The sequence below is a fragment of the Electrophorus electricus genome, chromosome 13 (assembly GCF_041902795.1).
Source record: "Electrophorus electricus isolate QZ-2024a chromosome 13, ASM4190279v1, whole genome shotgun sequence".
Lineage (NCBI taxonomy): Eukaryota > Metazoa > Chordata > Actinopteri > Gymnotiformes > Gymnotidae > Electrophorus > Electrophorus electricus.
In genome coordinates, this window is record NC_137509.1 from 8,013,362 (window position 1) to 8,032,608 (window position 19,247).

General features: G+C 48.2%; 1 protein-coding gene across 1 annotated transcript; it reads left to right on the top strand.

Moving 5' to 3' along the window:
- The first annotated feature begins 1,056 nt into the window (after positions 1–1,056).
- Positions 1,057–18,072, top strand: serpinh2 (serine (or cysteine) peptidase inhibitor, clade H, member 2). The gene is given in 14 exon segments (XM_035519980.2): positions 1,057–1,075; positions 1,078–1,210; positions 1,212–1,299; positions 1,301–1,445; positions 1,448–1,627; positions 6,064–6,176; positions 7,177–7,230; positions 8,381–8,535; positions 9,421–9,711; positions 10,548–10,578; positions 11,816–11,986; positions 12,932–12,985; positions 16,189–16,450; positions 16,453–18,072. Coding segments are annotated over 14 exon segments (1,755 nt in total). The 3' UTR covers positions 16,512–18,072.
- Positions 18,073–19,247: the final 1,175 nt, after the last annotated feature.

Below are 19,247 nucleotides of genomic sequence, written 5' to 3' on the forward strand. Positions count from 1 at the left end.
ATCGAAAAGGCACAGAGAACCGGGGTTGGAAATGAAATGGAAAAAAAAAAAATCGGCAAAGGGACAGTAGTTGATTTAGACATACAATAGGTTCCACAGTCGCGTTATTGGTGGCAGATCGCTTGACCACACGCAGAGGCGTCTGGGCGCGGACCACTGGCGACCCCTCTCGACTGCGGGCGCAACAACACTCCAGTCGCCTTTCGGGTTTGGAGTTTCACTAACAAATGACTCACACCTTTCCTCTTACAAACCTCTACAACTGCTCGTACTGCAACAAGTCAGTGCAGAATTAAGATGCAATGCCTCTGGAGGGAAGGATGCCGTACGGTAAAGGGGTGTTTGTCGTTTAGGCTCTCTGGCGACCAACTAGGCAATGGTCGGCAAGGATGCGGGATGTTGGACATGTTGGGAAGGGGCTTTAAAAACGCAGGCAGGAATACAGACCGGATCTGGCTTGAGGAAAAGTTAGCAAATAAGAACGAACTTCCTCTCCTACGTCGGAAGTCTGACACCTCGGCCACTTCACCTGTAAGGCTGCTGAAGGAGTCCAGAGAAAGAGGGAAAGTAACTTGCGGTAAAGTTACAGACCGGCACCCCTCCTCTTGCTCGCTGTGTTTGTGTAGAGGAGATAGCAGCGCCCGGTGTCGCTCTGCGTGGTGCCGCCCAATAGAACACGTTCCGCAACCCTTAATCGTCGGCTGTTTGACAACGTCTGCTATTACTCGGGATGTTCGTGTAATCGGTCGTTTCACTCGTGTTTATTTTTCGTGAGGATGAAGTTTGATTCTGCAAGATAATAGGCCAAGACGGGTACAGATATACTGCATTACTCTAGTTTACACCGCTAAACCAAACGAGACCGGTTTAAAACCGCAATTCCAGTAGTCACCATACCGGTTTCCAGTAAACTAATGATTTGGTTATTTGTTATGCGTTTTGTTCCTTTGTAAAAAAAAAATTACCGTTAATTACCGTTTTTGTATTAGGGCGTCGTTAGAGCGGTTTGTGGTTGGTGCTCATATCCTCTCACCCTTTTCTCTCTGCAGCACTGCCATGCTACACACTGCTGTTCTGCCCTCACCTTTTTCAATTTGCTCCTCGTGTGTGTTGGGTCTTCCACCTTCGAGGGACCCTCAGCTCCAGGTGAACCCCAGCAAACTGGCTTCTCCCTGAATCACCCAAGCTGCTCTCTGAGGCTAAGGATGTATGGCTTTCAGCAGACAAGGGCACCAGACCAATACTCTCGTCCCCCTGGTGCTGCTTGCCGGCTCCCTTGGCGCATTAAGCCATGCAGCCAAAGGGAACCACAGCCAAGCAACTCTGGGATCTCCTAAAGACCACCGGAGAGAAGAAGCAGGCAGACGAAGCTCTGACCGGCGCACTGAAGTCAATGCACGAATGGAATGGGACCGGTTACACAGTGCACAGTTCCTCGGCTCGCTTCTCCAGGCTCGGTATGGGCCAGGCCACGTGGCTCTCGGTGCCGGAGGGGGAGAGGCAGATATGGAGGAGCGCCGCTCTTGGGCTAAATGAGGAACAGGAGAGCTGGTGGGAGAACCACTCACCCAGAGACCAGATGCCAAGGAAGGAGCAACGATCTTGGCCAACACCTGGTGCTCTAAAGGTGAGACGGCCAGCGGGACTGTGCAGGTGTATATGTGTATCTTTCCCATACGCCAACCTAGTGAAAGGAATTTATTTATTTAGGAAAAGTTCACACGATGCATATCAGACAGGCGTATTACTAAAAAAAAATACAGAAAATATTTCTGTTGTGAATATTGTTTAAAATATTGCACCCTGTTGACCAGCGAATAACGAAATAAATAATGTTTGGTTTTAGGTCCTCAAGAAGAGCATATATACAGAAAAATAGTTGTTTCTTTATAATATTATACACAGCCTACAAAGCACGGATAAAACAGTTAGATGGCTCCTACAAAAGTGAGTGCTGGGAAGGAGCCCAGTTCAGTAATGCTCATGATGACACTAGATGTGGATTGATCGTGTGCTTCTGCTAATAAATAGGCTACAAACAGCTGCACGCTGACCTTGTTTGATTCAGATTTGATTGGTTGTTGCAGAATTGTCTGGGGATGGGGGTGTGGAGGGTGTATCCTGTTGTAAGTGGCTGATTAAAGTGTGTATCCATTTAAACCATGGTGCTAAATGAACTCCACCTGGCTCAAATTTACTAGTTAATTCAGTTGCATGTAATTCAGAAATGGTGATTTTTATTTATTTATTTTTACTATAAAAAAATGTTTGCATATCTGTAAAAGCCAATCTGTGTATGTTCCTGTCAGAATATGAATGCATGCATGCATGTTTTTAAATGTTTGTTTGTCTGTGTAGGTTCCTGCTGTGGACATACCTATGTGTCTGTGTGTTTCAACAGATAGTCTGCACAGCTGATAGCTAACAATTCTCCAGTCTATCATGGAGAGCTTATTTATCTTCCTGTGGGGTGTGATGTGTCATCCTGAATAATTTAGTAGCAAGTGTCCAGATCTCGTCCTCCTCGCGGCACACCTCATATCTGCACACAGTGTGCTGACTCTCCTTTGGCTTCTTGCTGGACGTGCGCATTAGTTCTCAGCACGTGTGTCTTGGTTGGTTTGCTGAGTCACCTGTTTTAATATGACCATGCCTGTAAATATTACTCAGCACTTTGTGGTACAAATCACATGCTAAGGCATTTGTAATGTGCAGAGGGTTACAGAGGGAAAGTATTTCTGTAGGTCACACCGTACACAAATGGTAGTGTAACTCCTGTGCTGGTATAACACGTTTAACAATATGTTAAACTTTTACCCATGAACAGCTGCAGTGTGATTAATGCACTTGTGTTCAGTTGCATTTAATCTCCTTATTTCAAGGACATTTTGCTATTCTGTTACGCACTTTTGTTTCCTACTGTACGCAGTTAAATCCAATCTTGCAGCCCTCTGTGACCATTCTAAGAGCATTATTTTACTGCTATATATCTTACTCACCAGTTTCTTTGTCTTGAGAACATTTTAGTAGGTGCTTTGATCCAGTTTTAAACAGAGGGAGGAGAGGTACAGAGTGAGATTCTTTTCTGTAGAACGCAGCACGGAAAATAAGTTATGATTGACTGTGGCTTGATAAGCAATCTAATTAATTTCTTTTGTTTAATGTTTCAACTTAATTACAAACTATTTTTTTTTCTTCTTCGAGTGCAGCAGGAGTCGGATGGTCCCATTTAATTCAGCGCTGAGATATACAAATTAGATTAGATTGAAGATTAGGGCACATGAATGAGATTATGGAAATTGACTTTTGAGTTTGGATTTACTGTTTGACTGCAGTAAATGATCCCTCTTCCCGAGACTCCAGTACTCATTTCTGCACATGCCGTCTTCCTGCAGTTGGGAAGCTCTGCAGACGCGAGTTGTTCCTAAGTGGCTCTGAGACTGGAGCCCGCAGAGGAGGGCCAAGTGAGATCCGAAGGGTGTTGCCTGTGCTGCTGTGATGGGAGCCATCGTCACTCCTTCCGTATCACTCCCTCTGTTTACCCCTTCATTACGCTTTCCTTATTACTGAAACACCAGAAGTAAAAAAAAATAATTAAAAAAAAGGAGTTATTTCTCTTTCTCCGTCCTTAGCCACAGCTCCGTTTTACAGAGCATAGTCTTTCCAAGTCTGCAGTCTTCTTACCGCTGTCTCTGCTCTCACTGTGCGCCTGTGCCTGTGACGCTCACATCTGCTCCTAGAGGTGTACGGCGCTCCGCACTTTGGTCTTTCCTGTTCAGCCTCGGCGCGCGGCCCTCCCATCTCTCTGAGAGCAGAGTCAGGTGTGCTGGAGCGGGAGCGCGGCTGCACCGCGCCTCGGGCCCACGTGAAACCTCGGCTCCCTCGTACGGGTTTGTCTCGGTTTCCTGTCCACTTTCGCTAATTACCCCTCTCCACTCGTCCCGTGCACTTATCCTTTACTCTTCCTCTGTACGCTTTAAGAGAGCACTCAAAGGCAGAACGGCAGGACCGGGGCCGCCCGGGCGGAGGGACGGCGGTCCTACCTCGGGAGAGGGCCCGGCCGTGGTAGTTAATTAATCCGTCCTTTGTTCTCTGTGTGCCACAAACGGGAGAAAGGAAGAATCGCCGCTGCTGCCAGCAGACGCCCCCACACAAACACACAATGGCACAAAAACAGAGAGGCAAACCCACAAGTGCACACCCATGTAAGCCATAATAACAGAGCCTCCCAGTGCAGTGCACTGTTCCGTAATCACCGAGTTGATGAGAGAGGAGGAAAGTGGCTTACCTCATTTCAGTCCTCTTATTTTTCTCTCCGTGCGTCGTTTGCGGTCGGTTGGCTGGGTTATTATTTAAAGAGGGTGTGGGAGTGGGAGTCGAGACGTGGAGCATCACAATAGTGGCGTTGTTTTTGTGTAGTGTAATTAATGGCAGAGATCCTGTGTCTTCTACCAGCCCCGCTGCTCCGTCGGGTAGGACCTGCGCGGACATCGATGGCCCGAGCCAGCGTGGCAGCCAAGCCTGGGGTGGTGAACGCACTCGTCTGGGAGAATTCCCCTTTAAGGCTTTCTGTTCCAGGCAGCTCTGCCATCCCTTTATAACTGACAGATGCCATAGCTCGTGCTTTGAACTCGAGTGCGATCAGGTTTCGTCCTCGCTGTAATCAGTGAAACTGAGCAGGCCTGCATCGCTTGTGTTCACAAGCCTAAGAGAAGTGCTCGCATGCCACTGGGCTGTATGCTATCCTTGGCACACATCCGACACGTGTATCCCAGCTTCCCTCCATCCAGGCTCAGGTGTTTCTCATAATGACTAGCTATAGAGCCACTCATCTCAAGTTTACCAAATAGAGGTCCTTTGTTTGAAGGAAAATTCCACCCAAACATGTTTTTTTGTAGATCAGTTCTTGTCCTCACTGAAATACGGAGAGCAGCTACCGAACTGGAAGATTTCACAACATCAGCGTTTAAGGAACTTGTGGCCTCAAAAACAGTCTTTTACCTTTAAAATGTCAGCTGGGTGGGAAGTGTAGAACATAGAATATTGAGGAAGTTGTAGTTAGCTCCTGGGCTGTCGCAGTGGTTCCTCGCAAAATTAACTACTGGATAATAAGAAGCTGTAATGAGGGGGAAATGGCTGCTACAGTAGCTCTTTGCACTGAAGTAACGGGACGTTAAAGATCCCACGGTGACTAACTGCGTCGCACAGACCCGACTAGCATCGGCCTTTAAATCACCCTCGCGTCTTCAAAAAGAGGGCAGACTTCACACTGAGTTATAGCAGCCCCTGACTCATTATTAAGACCGGCTCCTCAAACCCCATAAGCGGACCAGAGTGTATTTGATGTAGTGAGAGACAATCATGAGGTGAAATATTGTAACCTCACATTGTGTGAAGCTGTCATCCCATTATAGTAATACAGGGTATTTCTTCCATCTCCCGGGCTGTCCTCCTTTCTGCCTGTGTCACAAATACACATGCAGTCACTCCTGCACACTTTTCTGTCACTAATTCAACAGGGAAAAAAGACCAGGGGGGAAAAAGCACATGTGACTATAATTCTACTAATAGTCTCTTTATCGAATCCCATCTTTGTTATAGAAGGTAATGGGTTTAATGGACTGCAATATTATGTCCTGGGCCTTCCCCCACCCCTCGTGCAAGCTGTGGTCTTTTTTCCTCCTCCTCTGTTTCTCTACTGCCTTGTCTTCCTTTCATCTCTCTCTTCCCCCTCTGTCACTGTGGGCCTAATGTAGTTCTGTATGATTTCAGTCTAATAGGATCTAATCTGTCAAGTCCATAGTGGAGGCTGTCTTTGTTATAATGGAAGACAGCCTCATTTGAAGGCACAAAACATGATTAGCTGATGTTCTTTTCTAGTCTATGTTAACATGGCCTTTGGGGGGTGGGGAACGTGTGTGTTTGCGTTAATTTGTATGTTTGTGTTAATGTGTATGTAGGATGGGGGGGGGTGTATGTGTGTGTGCACGCGTGCACGCGTATATCCAACCCTGTTGCATGTGCATTTTCAGAAGTATTAAGAACCTTTTCCCTTCGCTTTATGGTTTTGGGATCGTTGCTTTGACCAAGAAAACCAAGACTTGCGATTCTTTTTGGGGACCAAGTACAGCAAAGTGTGTATGATGCACAGAGCAGGTAAACAAAGTGCGTATGATGCACAGAGCAGGTAAACAAAGTGTGTATGATGCACAGAGCAGGTAAACAAAGTGCGTATGATGCACAGAGCAGGTAAACAAAGCAGGCTGCTTTCCACGTTGGCCTTTTCGCCAACCTACGATCAGCAGCTCAAGTTGGGTTTTCTCATTACAAATAAGATATGATGATACTTTTTTGATACCAAAGGAAATTAGGACAAAATCCTAACGAATCCTAATCAGTGTACATTAAGGTCTTTGTACAGGAGGATAATCTTAGAAGTTTCAGCATGTAACATGTAACAACGTTTGTAGGTAGCAGTACTGGTGCAAAATGTTAGTACTTGAGTCGGTACTCGACTTGAACTGGAAGTCTGCTGCATACAAGCCCCACCACTGCTAAGGGGCCACTGTTGCGCCCCTGAGCAAGGCCCTTAACACTCAATCGCTCAAGTTGTGTTCAGTCATAATTGTAAGTCACTTTGGATAAAAGCGTCAGATAGATGCTGTAAATGTAAATGTACTCCACATCTGCTGGATATGTGCTGTATAATAATCTGTTATGGGCTGTAAAATATGCAGGTAAATCAGATGATATTAATTCAGTGAATATAGAGCATTTGTCCTCCGCCAGTGTCATAATGGTGGAGTAGACTATGAGCGCAGTATCAGTCAACAAGCTGGGAACACACGCACGAAACCATTTTTATGGAAATTTTCAATAAAAAGGACAGAAAGACATTTCACAAAAAAAAAAACTAAAATACTCATCACTTCAAGTCTAGGAAGACCTGTTTTCTGCTTGGTACCCAACAGATTTTTTTAATATGTAAAAATGTGTAAGTATACCGGGCACTTCTCACCAGTAGTGTGTGTGTGTTATGGTTACAGTTTGTGGTTTTCGTGAGCACAAAATGATTCCTAGCAGCAAGCTGGGAAAGCCGGCACTACCGTCACCCATCTCGGAGCTGTGACGCCCACTCTCTGGGCTCGCCTCCTTCTGTCCCTGTGCTTCTGCGAGGACGTGGAGAACATGGAGCTGGAGCTGGAGCTGGGTCTGTGCGGAGGCCAGAGCGCCTGCTGATCCGGGGACAGCTGGAGACGTGACCTGCCGCGGGTCTACGTAAGCAGCACGCGCAGCCTGCAGGTGCTTCGCCGCCGCCACCCGCCTTCCTTGCTGCTGCCTGTGGTTTATTACCTTTCATGTGTGTGTGTGTGTGTGTGTGTGTGTGTGTGTTCATACATATCAGCATGTGCGCATATGGGCCAACAGATGCAGAACACACACACACACACACTCACAAAAAAAAGGGGGGGGTATCAGTTATGTCCAAATAGCCACACAAGGCATTGTGATGCTATTTTAACTTTTCAAAAACTAGTATTTTTTTTAAAAAAATCATATTCGTCCTTTTGATTGACATCTGTACCAGTTCTTGCTGTCAGGCCTGTGTGGAGAGTGTCTCAGTGTTGGTGTATGTTTTATGTGTGGAGAGTGTCTCAGTGTTGGTGTATGTTTTATGTGTGGAGAGTGTGTTGGTGTATGTTTTATGTGTGGAGAGTGTGTTGGTGTATGTTTTATGTGTGGAGAGTGTGTTGGTGTATGTTTTATGTGTGGAGAGTGTGTTGGTGTATGTTTTACGTGTGGAGAGTGTGTTGGTGTATGTTTTATGTGTGGAGAGTGTGTTGGTGTATGTTTTATGTGTGGAGAGTGTGTTGGTGTATGTTTTACGTGTGGAGAGTGTGTTGGTGTATGTTTTACGTGTGGAGAGTGTGTTGGTGTATGTTTTATGTGTGGAGAGTGTGTTGGTGTATGTTTTATGTGTGGAGAGTGTGTTGGTGTTTTATGTGTGGAGAGTGTGTTGGTGTATGTTTTATGTGTGGAGAGTGTGTTGGTGTTTTATGTGTGGAGAGTGTGTTGGTGTATGTTTTACGTGTGGAGAGTGTGTTGGTGTATGTTTTATGTGTGGAGAGTGTGTTGGTGTATGTTTTATGTGTGGAGAGTGTGTTGGTGTATGTTTTATGTGTGGAGAGTGTGTTGGTGTTTTATGTGTGGAGAGTGTGTTGGTGTATGTTTTATGTGTGGAGAGTGTGTTGGTGTGTTTTATGTGTGGAGAGTGTGTTGGTGTATGTTTTATGTGTGGAGAGTGTCTGAGTGTTGCTTAGCTGTTGAGTGATGATGTGTGCAGCTGCCTCTGTTGCCCTCTTTACCACCTTCCTATTAGTCACTGCTGGATCTAGGACCAGAGTACAGCCCTTTGGTCCTTTTGCCCCAGTACCCCAGAACTGCTGACCGTACGGGGCAGGCACGGCCAGGTACCCCGGCGCCCCCGACCTCTCTCCCGGTGCCCTTACAGGTTCGAGTAAGGCCTGGGCAAAGGTATGGACGGCCAGCTGCTCCAGGCCCGGGAGAGAGAGGCCGTGCTGGGCCCCAACGCGAGCCAGTGGCACAGTTTTAGGAAACAGCGGATTGCCTTCTCAGCACCGTCTAACAAATCGGGGTGTGAACCGTACAGCGTAATTGTTTTGGATTCATTAGCAGTGCCGTTGAGCTCATTAGACACCACAGCTCGGACAGTTCTACTGTGGTCTGATGGTTCTTGTGTGCCCTTGGCTTGCTTAGGATGTGCCGCGGGTGTAAGGGTGTCAGTCTTCCTCATGGGCCTCAGCCGCGTTCTCCTTCTGCCATGTCTTCGCGCCGCTATGTAGTGAGAAGCAGAGAAGCTCTTCCCCGCTCTGAGAATCGTGTGGTTTGTTTTCCAACATCTAACCCCCCCCACGTTGTCCCATCTTGCTGTATGTGCTGCCACATCTCTCCGCTGCAACGTTCTTCCCCCTTTTCATCTCTCTCTCTCTGCTCTCCTCATTCTCCTCCTCCTCCTCTCCATTCTTGTGACCTCAGCTCATCCGTTTCTAGCTCTGTGTCTACCCAGTCCTCCCACTCCTTCTCTCCCTCCCTCTTTCCATTGCTCACTTCATCTCCCACCTCAGTCTGGCCACCTGCCCTCGTGCACTTTCCCAGTGTTGCCTGCTCATGCTGTCGTTCCGTTCTGCTGGGGGCTCCTTCCCGCTCTCTCTCCACGTCCCCCGCCGGCTCCTCACCGCTGGCTCTTGCTTCCTCATTGCCTTCATCATTAGCTCTGCAGCTTCGCCCACTCTCTCCACCCTCATCCTTTCCTCCATTACGCCTGTCCTCTCTTCCCTCTTTGTGCCTTTGTTCTACGGTGCTCATTTCATCCCCTTTTTTGTTCTCTTCCGTTTTAAGTCCTCCGATTCCCTCCGGAGATATGCCTGTGACCTTTGTGACCCTAATACAGCTCGGGTCAAAGGTTATTCCCTCTTCTCCTTTGTCCGAGGCCAGCACGCAGCACTGTGCCACTGCCTCTAGCCCAACCATGCCCAACCTGGGCTCGTGCGTGGAGAGGCAGCCTCTCAGCGCGGCAGCCTGTAGCCCCGCTGGATCTCCTGCTCCTCCGGCAGACTGGCACCCAGCAGCAGCACCAACAGAGCCCAATCTCCCACCTCCACCATCTGGGCGGAGGTGGCCGAGGCCAAGGTGCGCGCGGGAGGGTTGCACAGGTTCGTCTGGGCCAGGACGCTAGCTGCGTCCGCGCTGTGAGAGCCTGTGGGGGGGGGGAGCTAAAGAGGCGGGGCTCGGGCCAAAACGGGGGCGGAGACAGTGCGCCAGAGCCGCACAGCCATGTGCCTGTAGGTCGGTAAGCGGTTGCCCTTGTGCCACTGCCGAGGGGTAGTGCAGTGTGATGCAGGAGGGCTGAAACAGCTGAGCGAATATGACCATTTTACAACACCCCCGGGGGGGGGGGGCGGGGGGGAACGACAAGAGAAGACATTATGTTTGAGAAAGGAGACAGGAAGGAGGAAGATGGAACATGACAGGGGCATGAGGAGTGAGGAGGGCGGAGGTTAGCTCGACATGACGGCTACAGATTAAACCGAGGGGAGCCGCTCCCTCGGCTCTCTGGTGGAGGACAGCGTGTCGTTAAGCATGGTAATCCGGCCTGAGGAACACGCGCCGCGTCAAGACGCACACCAGCTCCTGCTGCCATGTTCGAGTGCTCAGGCCTGGTCTGAAGAACAAGAGCCTGACATGAACATGGCCAGGACGAAGCCATCCAGAAGGAAGCGGAACCTCTCCACCCGTTATATATATATATTTTTTGTGAGTGTGTGTGTGACGTGCTACACACACACTTGTGCGCTGGTAGAGAGGCCAAACGCCCCTGCGCCCCTGTGACTGTATGACAAGAACAGAGATGAATTACTGGCTTTGACAAGATTCCCTGCTGCTTCAGCTCCTCACCGCCCGTCCTTCCTGCCCTGCTGTCCTGGCCTTCCTCTCTTCTGCACTCTTTTTCTCTGTGTCCCCTTCAGGGTTGGAGGGAATATGACTGCAGGCCAAAGGGTCCGTTAACCCTCCTCCCTCCCAGTGACAGTGATGGGATCTGCGGAGGGAGGGCTGCCTCTGCCCCTGGGCTTCACCTTCCCCTCTTCTGAAAACTTTGTAACCTAGAATGCAACAATTAAGTTTCAAAACGAACAACAACAGAAAAAGTTTCACTAAGACTTACACTTCCTAAAGGAGTTTATATATACCAGACATTGTGTGTGGTAGACATTAAAAGTTGGAAAAATACCAGGGACTGAAAGAAGAAATGTATAACACCTTCACATATATATAATGTATAATATTTCCAGAGAAACGGGATGTTTCAGACAGAGGTCCTTTGTCACTTTAAGCTGGATCACCAAGCAAGTAGGACATTAATCAGAGACCACGGCAGGTCTGAGGTTCATCGGAGGTTTCCTGGGGTCTGAGCGTTCACTGGGAACAATGGACAACAATGCTAACTAAACCACAAATAAGATCATCTGCTACAGTGCCATAGTGCCAAGCCATTAGTCATTTAAGTATGCAGAATTACCCCAGGGCTCCAGACATGCGCTAGGCTGAGTATGTGCTGTGAAAAAGCAATGCTTTATATGGTCTAAATGTAAACCAGCACAAGTACCCAAGAAACAGCCCCACTGTGAGACTCTGTGTGTGGCAGTGTTATGCTGCAGGGAATGAGACAGAGAGGTGCAGAAATGTGGTTCATGAAATTCTAAAACCCTCAGGAAGAGTGAAGCTGGAAAAGTGCTTTATGTCTAAGCATCCAAGCCAAAGCTACTCATCGGTGGCTGAGGAGCAGCTAGGTGAAGGTGCCACGCCGGCCTAGTTATGGGCCTGACCTACATCTAGCTGGATATTTGGTGCATGACCCAGAGATTGGTGTTCATGAGAAGTAGTCAAGGAGACTAAAGGATTTTGAGAAGTGCGACTGAGGACGGTGTGTAAGGCACGTGCTGGCGGCCTCGCAGCTGTTGTTGCTTATGGAGGAGTTGATGAGATGAATTTATTAACGTGTGCCTTCAGATGTGCGCATTGACACACACAAAAAAGTTGCAATAACATCTTTCTAATAACTGTCTTTCAGTGTATTGGGGAATATGGCATCAACACGGCTCTGGTGTTGGTGAATCTGCCCTTTGCACATGCTCTTCCTCTCTCTCTGTCTTCTGCACTCCATGATTGGGTTGAGCTGTGCAAACACACCCCTCCATCTCTGCACGTTAATAGTGTTTACACCGCCTTCTTCCAGCGTGCCTCAGTGCACCAAGCTCGGCTGCGGGGCTGCCCGTCGCCCCCCCGCCTCGAGCTGCTCCATCACGCTCACTGCCTCCTGCCGTTGTCGCGGATCTGTTGGCTCAGCGGAGCAGCTGCCATTATCCTGATCCCCGCCCGCCGCTCCCCAGCTGCCCAGCTAGCTCTGGTGTGTGTGTGTGTGTGTGTGTGCGCGCGCGATCTGACGCAGCCGTGTGCTGCTTCCCGCGTCCAGCCAGGGTGCTGTGTGACCCAGATAGGAGTGATGCACGGCAAACTCAAAGAGTGGGTGGGTGGGAGGGAGGGAGGGAGGTGGAGCAGGGGCAGCAGGGTCGAGAGAGGGAACAAGAGAAGGCTCGCCAGAGACGGGAGGAGGAGGGTAAAAATAGCTCCGTCCGACGGCAGCCGTACAGCAGGGCTGGAGCTAAGGAGCAGTTAGCGCCAGACGCTAACAGCTAACAAGACACCGAGGCTGGGCTCCTCTAACGAGCAAGAGGGGTTGTGGGGTCACAGTCTGCCTGATGCTTAGCAGCTAGACACACTCGCTTGCTCACACACGCACGCACGTGCGCGCACACAGCTAGTGCCACACTGGGCTGAAAACTCGAAGTCCCAGAAATGCACATGAACTTGCACGTGCGCGTGCACACACACACACACACACACACACACTCGCACACACACACACACACACACACACATCACAGTGCCAAGGCACAGGACCCCAGTGTGGAGCTGTAATTGGAGAGTGTGGCTCGGTTTTGGTGCCAAAGTGACTGTGGGAGTCAAGCAAACAGGCACTCCCTTCTCAGGTCATGTAGTGCAGTTCAGGGTGTCTGCCAGGCGGCAGTACAGTGCAGAGACAATGAGCTGCCTTTGTGCGAGGCACGCCACACACGTACATAACGCCCATACACGGCAACGTACCTAAATCAGTATCATAGATTTATATTTCTGTTCATTATGTAGTGTAGAGATGAATTGGCCATTACACATATGATGGATTACTTGGTCCATAAGTCAGTGACCTTACAGTAGAAAGTTGAAGACAGATCCATCCACATGTAAGTGTTCAGCTGTGATGACCTTGTGTGGGAGAGTGGTGCGTCCATAGACAGGGTCCCGCCTGGTCCACGTGGAGCGTAATGTCAGGGAGACGGTGGCCACGGTGGGTTGCCATTACCAGCCCTGCGCTCCTAATTCCCCTTCTAGCAGCCTGATCCCCTTGCTAAGCACCCGGGATTTTTCATGAGTTGATAAACGGCGTAAAAAGTTGGCCTGGCAGAACGAGATGCAGGAGGGATACATAAATAAATGACGGTATTGACTGTGCGAACGGGATGGAGGAAAGGAGGGGGATGAGGCGCGTGCGGGAGAGCCACGGCCGGCCTGAATAAGACACGACTGACAAAGAACCCTGCATAATCTCGGCGGCGCGTTCTTAACAAAAGGTGCGTTTCTCGAGATGGCTGCCGCTCAGATGCCGTGACGCTGAATAAAACATGCGGTGCGAGGCAGAAAATCACGCCGACGTGCACACTCCCGCTCTCCTGCGCGAGTATGGAGCGTTTCCCACCGTGGCGGCGTACGGACAAGCGCCCGCCAGTCGTGCGACGGGCTGTCCTCATTGCACTATTCATGCGTGGTTGTGATTTTGTTGATGATTTGGACGGACGTCGATGCCAACGAGGGCGGCACGTCGTACACTACCACATAATGTACATCGGCGGCTTGTCGGGTGTGTAGTTTGACGGGAGCCGAGAAAGTCCACAAAGTTTACTCAAAGGACTCCGAAGAATAGGAAGGAAAAGTTAAGTCGGAAGGAGCTGGCACTGGGAGAGAGTGTGGGCGAGCGTGCGTATAAGGTAAGGACCAAAAGAGCGTGCCGTGCTTCGTTTCCACCCAACGAGTAGCGTTAGGCTGGAGCGCGTTTACTCAGGCTTTTTCACTTTGTCCCCCTCTCTTCCATTTCCCTCTTTTTCTCCTTTCACTGCTCCCTCGTCTGTCAGTCACGTTTAAGGCATTAGCCAGCAGGCCAGGGTGGCGCATTACTGCGTGACACATCACACACTTTCTCCATTTATTTCCAGAAAAGGCCGGCCCCGCAGCGGCGCACCCATCTGACGCCGCTCCTCCCACCCTGTCCTGTCCTCCCTCCCCGCTGGGTCCATCTAGCAAACTCACGCGCTTCCTGAACGTGTCGTTCATTAAGTATCAAATCCCCTGCGCCTCTGCTAGTGTTTGCGTCCTCTTTCAGGACAGCTCTTAAGCAGATCTGGCCTCCGCGAACGGGTCGGGATGGGGCCACATTACACAGCATTAGCACTGATTGGCCGGTAGCTAAAAGCCACGTGGCGTCATCGGTGCTGGGGCAGGTCACTTCTTTGCCAGTAGCCTGGAGTGAATGTGTACGTTTCTCACATATGGCCATGGAGAAGCCGGTCTGGGGGAAAGTCCACAGGAGGGTGGCACTGATCCATCGACCCGCTGGCACTGGCATCGCCCCTCGTGGTGACGGCGATCGCTGAATATTTCACCACTGGTTGTTTTAAAAAATGACATGACCTGTGCCTCCATTGCCCACGCAGCACGCCTTTGCTGTGCTGCGAAATGACAGATTTAAAGAGGGAGAGGCCGAGAGTTCTATTTATGGAGTGTGGCACAATGCAAGCTGGGAGATGTCTGCTAATGTTGCATGTGACTCTAATTGCTGGCGACAGCATTGTCGTAGCAACACATGCTGCCATGTCAGCACCGTGGCAACAAGCTGCTGCAGGTCAGGCCTGTATGGGCCAGTGTGGGTGGGTGAGTGGGTGGGACTGCGATAGAAATCCTCCCGCTACGGCCCAAATTAGCAAAACTTGAAACCGGCGAAACTCGAAACTTCCTGGAGGTTCAAAAGTAAGTACCTTCAGAGCGGAGGATTGATCTGCGCTACAACGAACCTCCTGGGTAGGGTTTTATCTGGCAGCGGAACAGAGCTGCGGTGCTGAAGGATGTTAAAGAGAAGACGAGGCTGTCCGGTCGGGCTCACTCGCCAGAGTCACTCACCAGAGTCTGTAAGCAATCATCTACAGCAGGCTCCGGAGAGCCAGCGTGAGAAATGGACCAAGAGTGAAAAGGTGGGACAGGAGGCTAAAGTAGAAGGGTGGATGAAGGATGAGGATGCCATGGAGATAGCAGAGTGGTGGCCACGGGCAGTGATTTAAGTGAAGGAGGGGAGAATAATAGATGAGGACAATAGAAATGCATTAGACTGGTACTGTGAGAAAGAGAGAACAAGACAGAGAGAAGTCGGGGACTTAGAGAGCTGTGGTGGGTTGTGCCATGTTAACACAGGTGACAAGGACTGTCACCGGCTTCCCCTCCTCTCTCTCATTATCAACTTCTCTCTGTCTCTCGCCCGTTCTTGCTCTCCTTAACAACCTCTCCTTTCTCCTCCATTCAAATCACTGTGCTAGCCTATTAGCCCTGCTGCTCCCACTGATCGTTATTTTGTTTTCCTCTTTTGAATTTTGTCATCTGACACAAGACGATTGTGTAAATGCATTACCTTTCAATTATAAAAGTCATCATGGTTTGAGTGCATAACCAGGTACAGTTACTCAATTTGTATTCAGTTTGGGCTTTCACTAACACAGCGGTTCTCTCGATCTTCACATACTGTGTCCTCATTACACCAGTTCTCCCTACCCATGTATTCGCTCTCTCTTTTTCTCATACTCTCACTCTCTCTCTCTCTCTCTCTCTCTCTCTCTCTCTGTGGGGGATGTCGTTTCTACCGGATCTCATCTGCAGGAATATAAACTACCTGTCAGATGGCGTCTTTCTGCCGAATTCATATCAGAAAGGAAAACAAAGGAGGGCTGAGGTCAGAGGGATCATTTTTAAATTATTCATAAGCGACTCTACCCCCAGCCGTTGTCTTCAACTCCTGTCGCCCAGTTTGTACCGCCAGCACTGCCAGCAAGGGCATCTGTCACACTTTCAGAGGAATGGAAGACAACAAAGAAGAGGGAGAACAAACTTTTAAAATGTTATTGATTTATTGTGGCACCCTTTCTGTTTGTGTTTTCATTTACTCATTTCATCTGTCTAGAGAATAGTGCATTTTGATATTAGGCCATTTACTGTCATGAGGGTCATAAATGTTTCATCTTCAGAGTTCTCCTTTGTCTGATATTCTGGTTGATTTATAAATTTAATTTTGTCTGCATAATTGATTCACACCGTTTTGTGTTCCCTCTGGTCTGTTTGTACAGAGTAATTTGAGAAAATAGGATGCGAGTAATATCTCGAGATTACAGGTTGCGAGTAATCTCTCGAGATTACGGGTTGCGAGTAATCTCGTTGAGGTTTACATGATTTTAGGACTTTTATTCCTCGCTCTTCCTCCAGGAACAGCTGGCTGTGTTGGGCGTGGAAGATGCCTGGGACCCGAAGGTGGCAGACTTCTCCGCTTTGTATGGGCGCGGGAAGGGAACGCTCCACTTGGGGAGCGTCGTTCACTGGGCCTTCCTGGAGCTGGCGTCGGAGTCGGGTGGCGAGGATGGCACCAGTGAGGATGAGCATGTGGAGAAGCCCAAACTCTTCTACGCTGATCATTCCTTCATTGTGCTGGTGAAGGAGTACAGCATGGGTCTCTGCTGCTGCTGGGTGCACTAGACCTGGCCCAGGGACATGATGAGCTATAGAGCCACAATGGCTAGAGGGCCAAAGTGATCCATCAGCCAACCAAAGACACCAATGTTCATCTGAGCCACTTGTTCAGGGCCCTATGTAGTAAATATTTTCTTCCATAACACCTTTTCTTAGAAAACAATAAAGGACTTGGATAAGGATTGGATGAAAATGTTATCACAATACCCATCTAACCCATTTGATTGTGCATGAAGAATGTACTGTGATGTGTTGAATGTTTTTATTAGAACCTGCAGCTCATTTCCATTACAGTAACAGGCAGAGCAGGGCAGGCGCTGACTGATGGTCCAACTGTGAGAGACAGACTCTGACTCTAGTGAGAGATTCTGTGGATCCTTCTAGGATCTGTCACAGTGTGTAAATTTGACTTCTACTCATATTGGCAGACTGACCCTACTTGTTCTCTCAGTCACTATCAGAAATGAACACTGCACTGACATGCATGGGCACAAATGCTCATGTCGATACAGAGATGGAGCCACAATGCTACGAGCTTATCCATCCAAGCAAGGTGATTTCTTCTTTTAATATGGCCAAAAGGCTTAACACTGGCAATCCTAAGACTAGCATTCTTATCCAAAATCAAGTCAAAGCTGCAGCAGCTTTCCTACCACACATTTTCCAACATCTGACAACAGCTCTTAGCTCTAAGAAGAGTGCACCCCCACCCAACCCCCTGCCCAATCTCTCTCTCTCTCTCTCTCTCTTTCTCTTTCTTTCTCTCTCTCTCTCTCTCTCTCTCTCTCTCTCTCTCTCTCATTGCCTAAGGACATCCATAGCCAAATAGATCAGCATCTCCAGGGGGTCAGGCTCTAAGCTGGCAAGCTGGTCCCCACTCTGAGAGCAATCTCCTGGGGAGAGAGATCGCTCAGCCAGTGGGTTATTGATGAGAGCAGTTTGATGCTAATGATGCTAATGACTCGCAACCGCTGTCAACAACATAGGCAGACGATAAACCTTTTAATCTTTTAATGCCTCCCCTGGATCAATAGAGGCTGTGGCCTTGTGACACCCTTGTTCGTTTAGAGTTGATAAGAATCACATTTAAAATCTGCTTAATTATGCTTTGCCACTTCTTACATTAGCAGTTGATATTAATGTTTTTGTTATTCTGTAGATTTGCACAAAAATGTATTTGGCTCACATACAAACACTGCACCACAGAGTCCAATATTGCTATGTGTATAATTTTCAGTTGTAATAAAGTCGATAGAAAATAAGACGTTTTACTGACATGATATTCCTCAGACCAAGTGGATCATCCAGACTCATCCAGACTTGCTGGACTGGCAAGTGGTCAAGATTGGATTGAAAACCCCTGACTGTTTTGACGTACCATGAATGTGAAAATATAAAACTAATGCACAAGTACAGTATCAATAACTATATATGTATAGAGTCTATTGGACTGCTAAATTACTAAATCTGCAAGCATCAGAAAGAATTGTGAATCGAGGACAATTTCAAAGCAAATGACCCAGCCCACCTTAAAAGCTGGCTTTCCCGATAACTTTCTCCATCTGCAAAGCTCTGCTTTCTGTCACAGTATATAAGCTAAACTTGTTAGTGTTCCCTCTCAATAAAGGATTTATTGAAAAAATAAAATGAATGAGTTTAAAAAATTGAAAATGGGGCTCTCTGCCTGTTTTGACCAACAACAAAGATAAACAAAATATTGAGTTAGTGTCTATGCACCACTATATTTTATTAAAGGGGCTGAGGGTTGTTTGTTTTGGTAGGATGCTTCAGTGCCTCTCTCTGGACACACATACGTTAAGCTGACATTATTATTTCTTGAGGCAAGCAATAAATGTGGGGTACGTTTGTCCACTTGAAGAACGCCAGGGCTTGAAGCCTCACATAAGCCAACTAATGCATAACTTCCCTGAGGAAGCAATAAGGTCCAAGGAGCCCTGCAGCATCACACTATAGTTCCCCCAAACCTTCTTCACAGCAGCCTCCACCGGTTCACTGTGTGAAATGCAACCAAATGTATAGTGGATGAAAAAAAAACAAACTCTGCCTGCATAAAGGCATAAACTATTCATCTGGGGTTCTGTGTAGCAGTTTGTAAGGACATAGTTAGCAATTCTAGGGCATATACTGAGATTCACAGTATGGGAGTGGAGACCTGGATGCAGACCTATGTGTGTGGTGGTAGATAATGCGAAGCACTCATAGGGGGGCTGTTTCTGAGAGCCTGCGGCTGTTCAGTGAGAGTGCATCAGTCCTGGTCATTTCTGCATTAGCACCCCTGCTGACTCACTCTTCCATTCCACTCAGAGAGAGCCCTTGACACCCAACACACACACACACACACACACACACACACACAAATCTGCCAATCAGACCTGGCCTCCTGTGCTGCTACTGCACAGAGTGAATGTTGGTATAATATTTTATTCTAAGGCCAGTAATTATTTTCTACTCAAGAAGAGCACATTAATCAAAGACACAACAATCAGTGTTTGCCTTTAATGGCCACTAGTAAAGTGCTGACTGTAAAATAGCCTATTTAATGTTATATGTTGAACTGTACAATGAATGTGGAATAACTTTTCTCACTGTTTTCCATTGTACTGCCTCCAGTAACAACTATTTTAACTATTAAGCTTACTGCATATCATACTCTAGGCCCTACACTAGATGTTTCTACTAGATAGCATCTCTTGTGGCATTTAATAGAAACTTGAAATTAAAGTTGCATTATGAAGATACATAGGCCAACT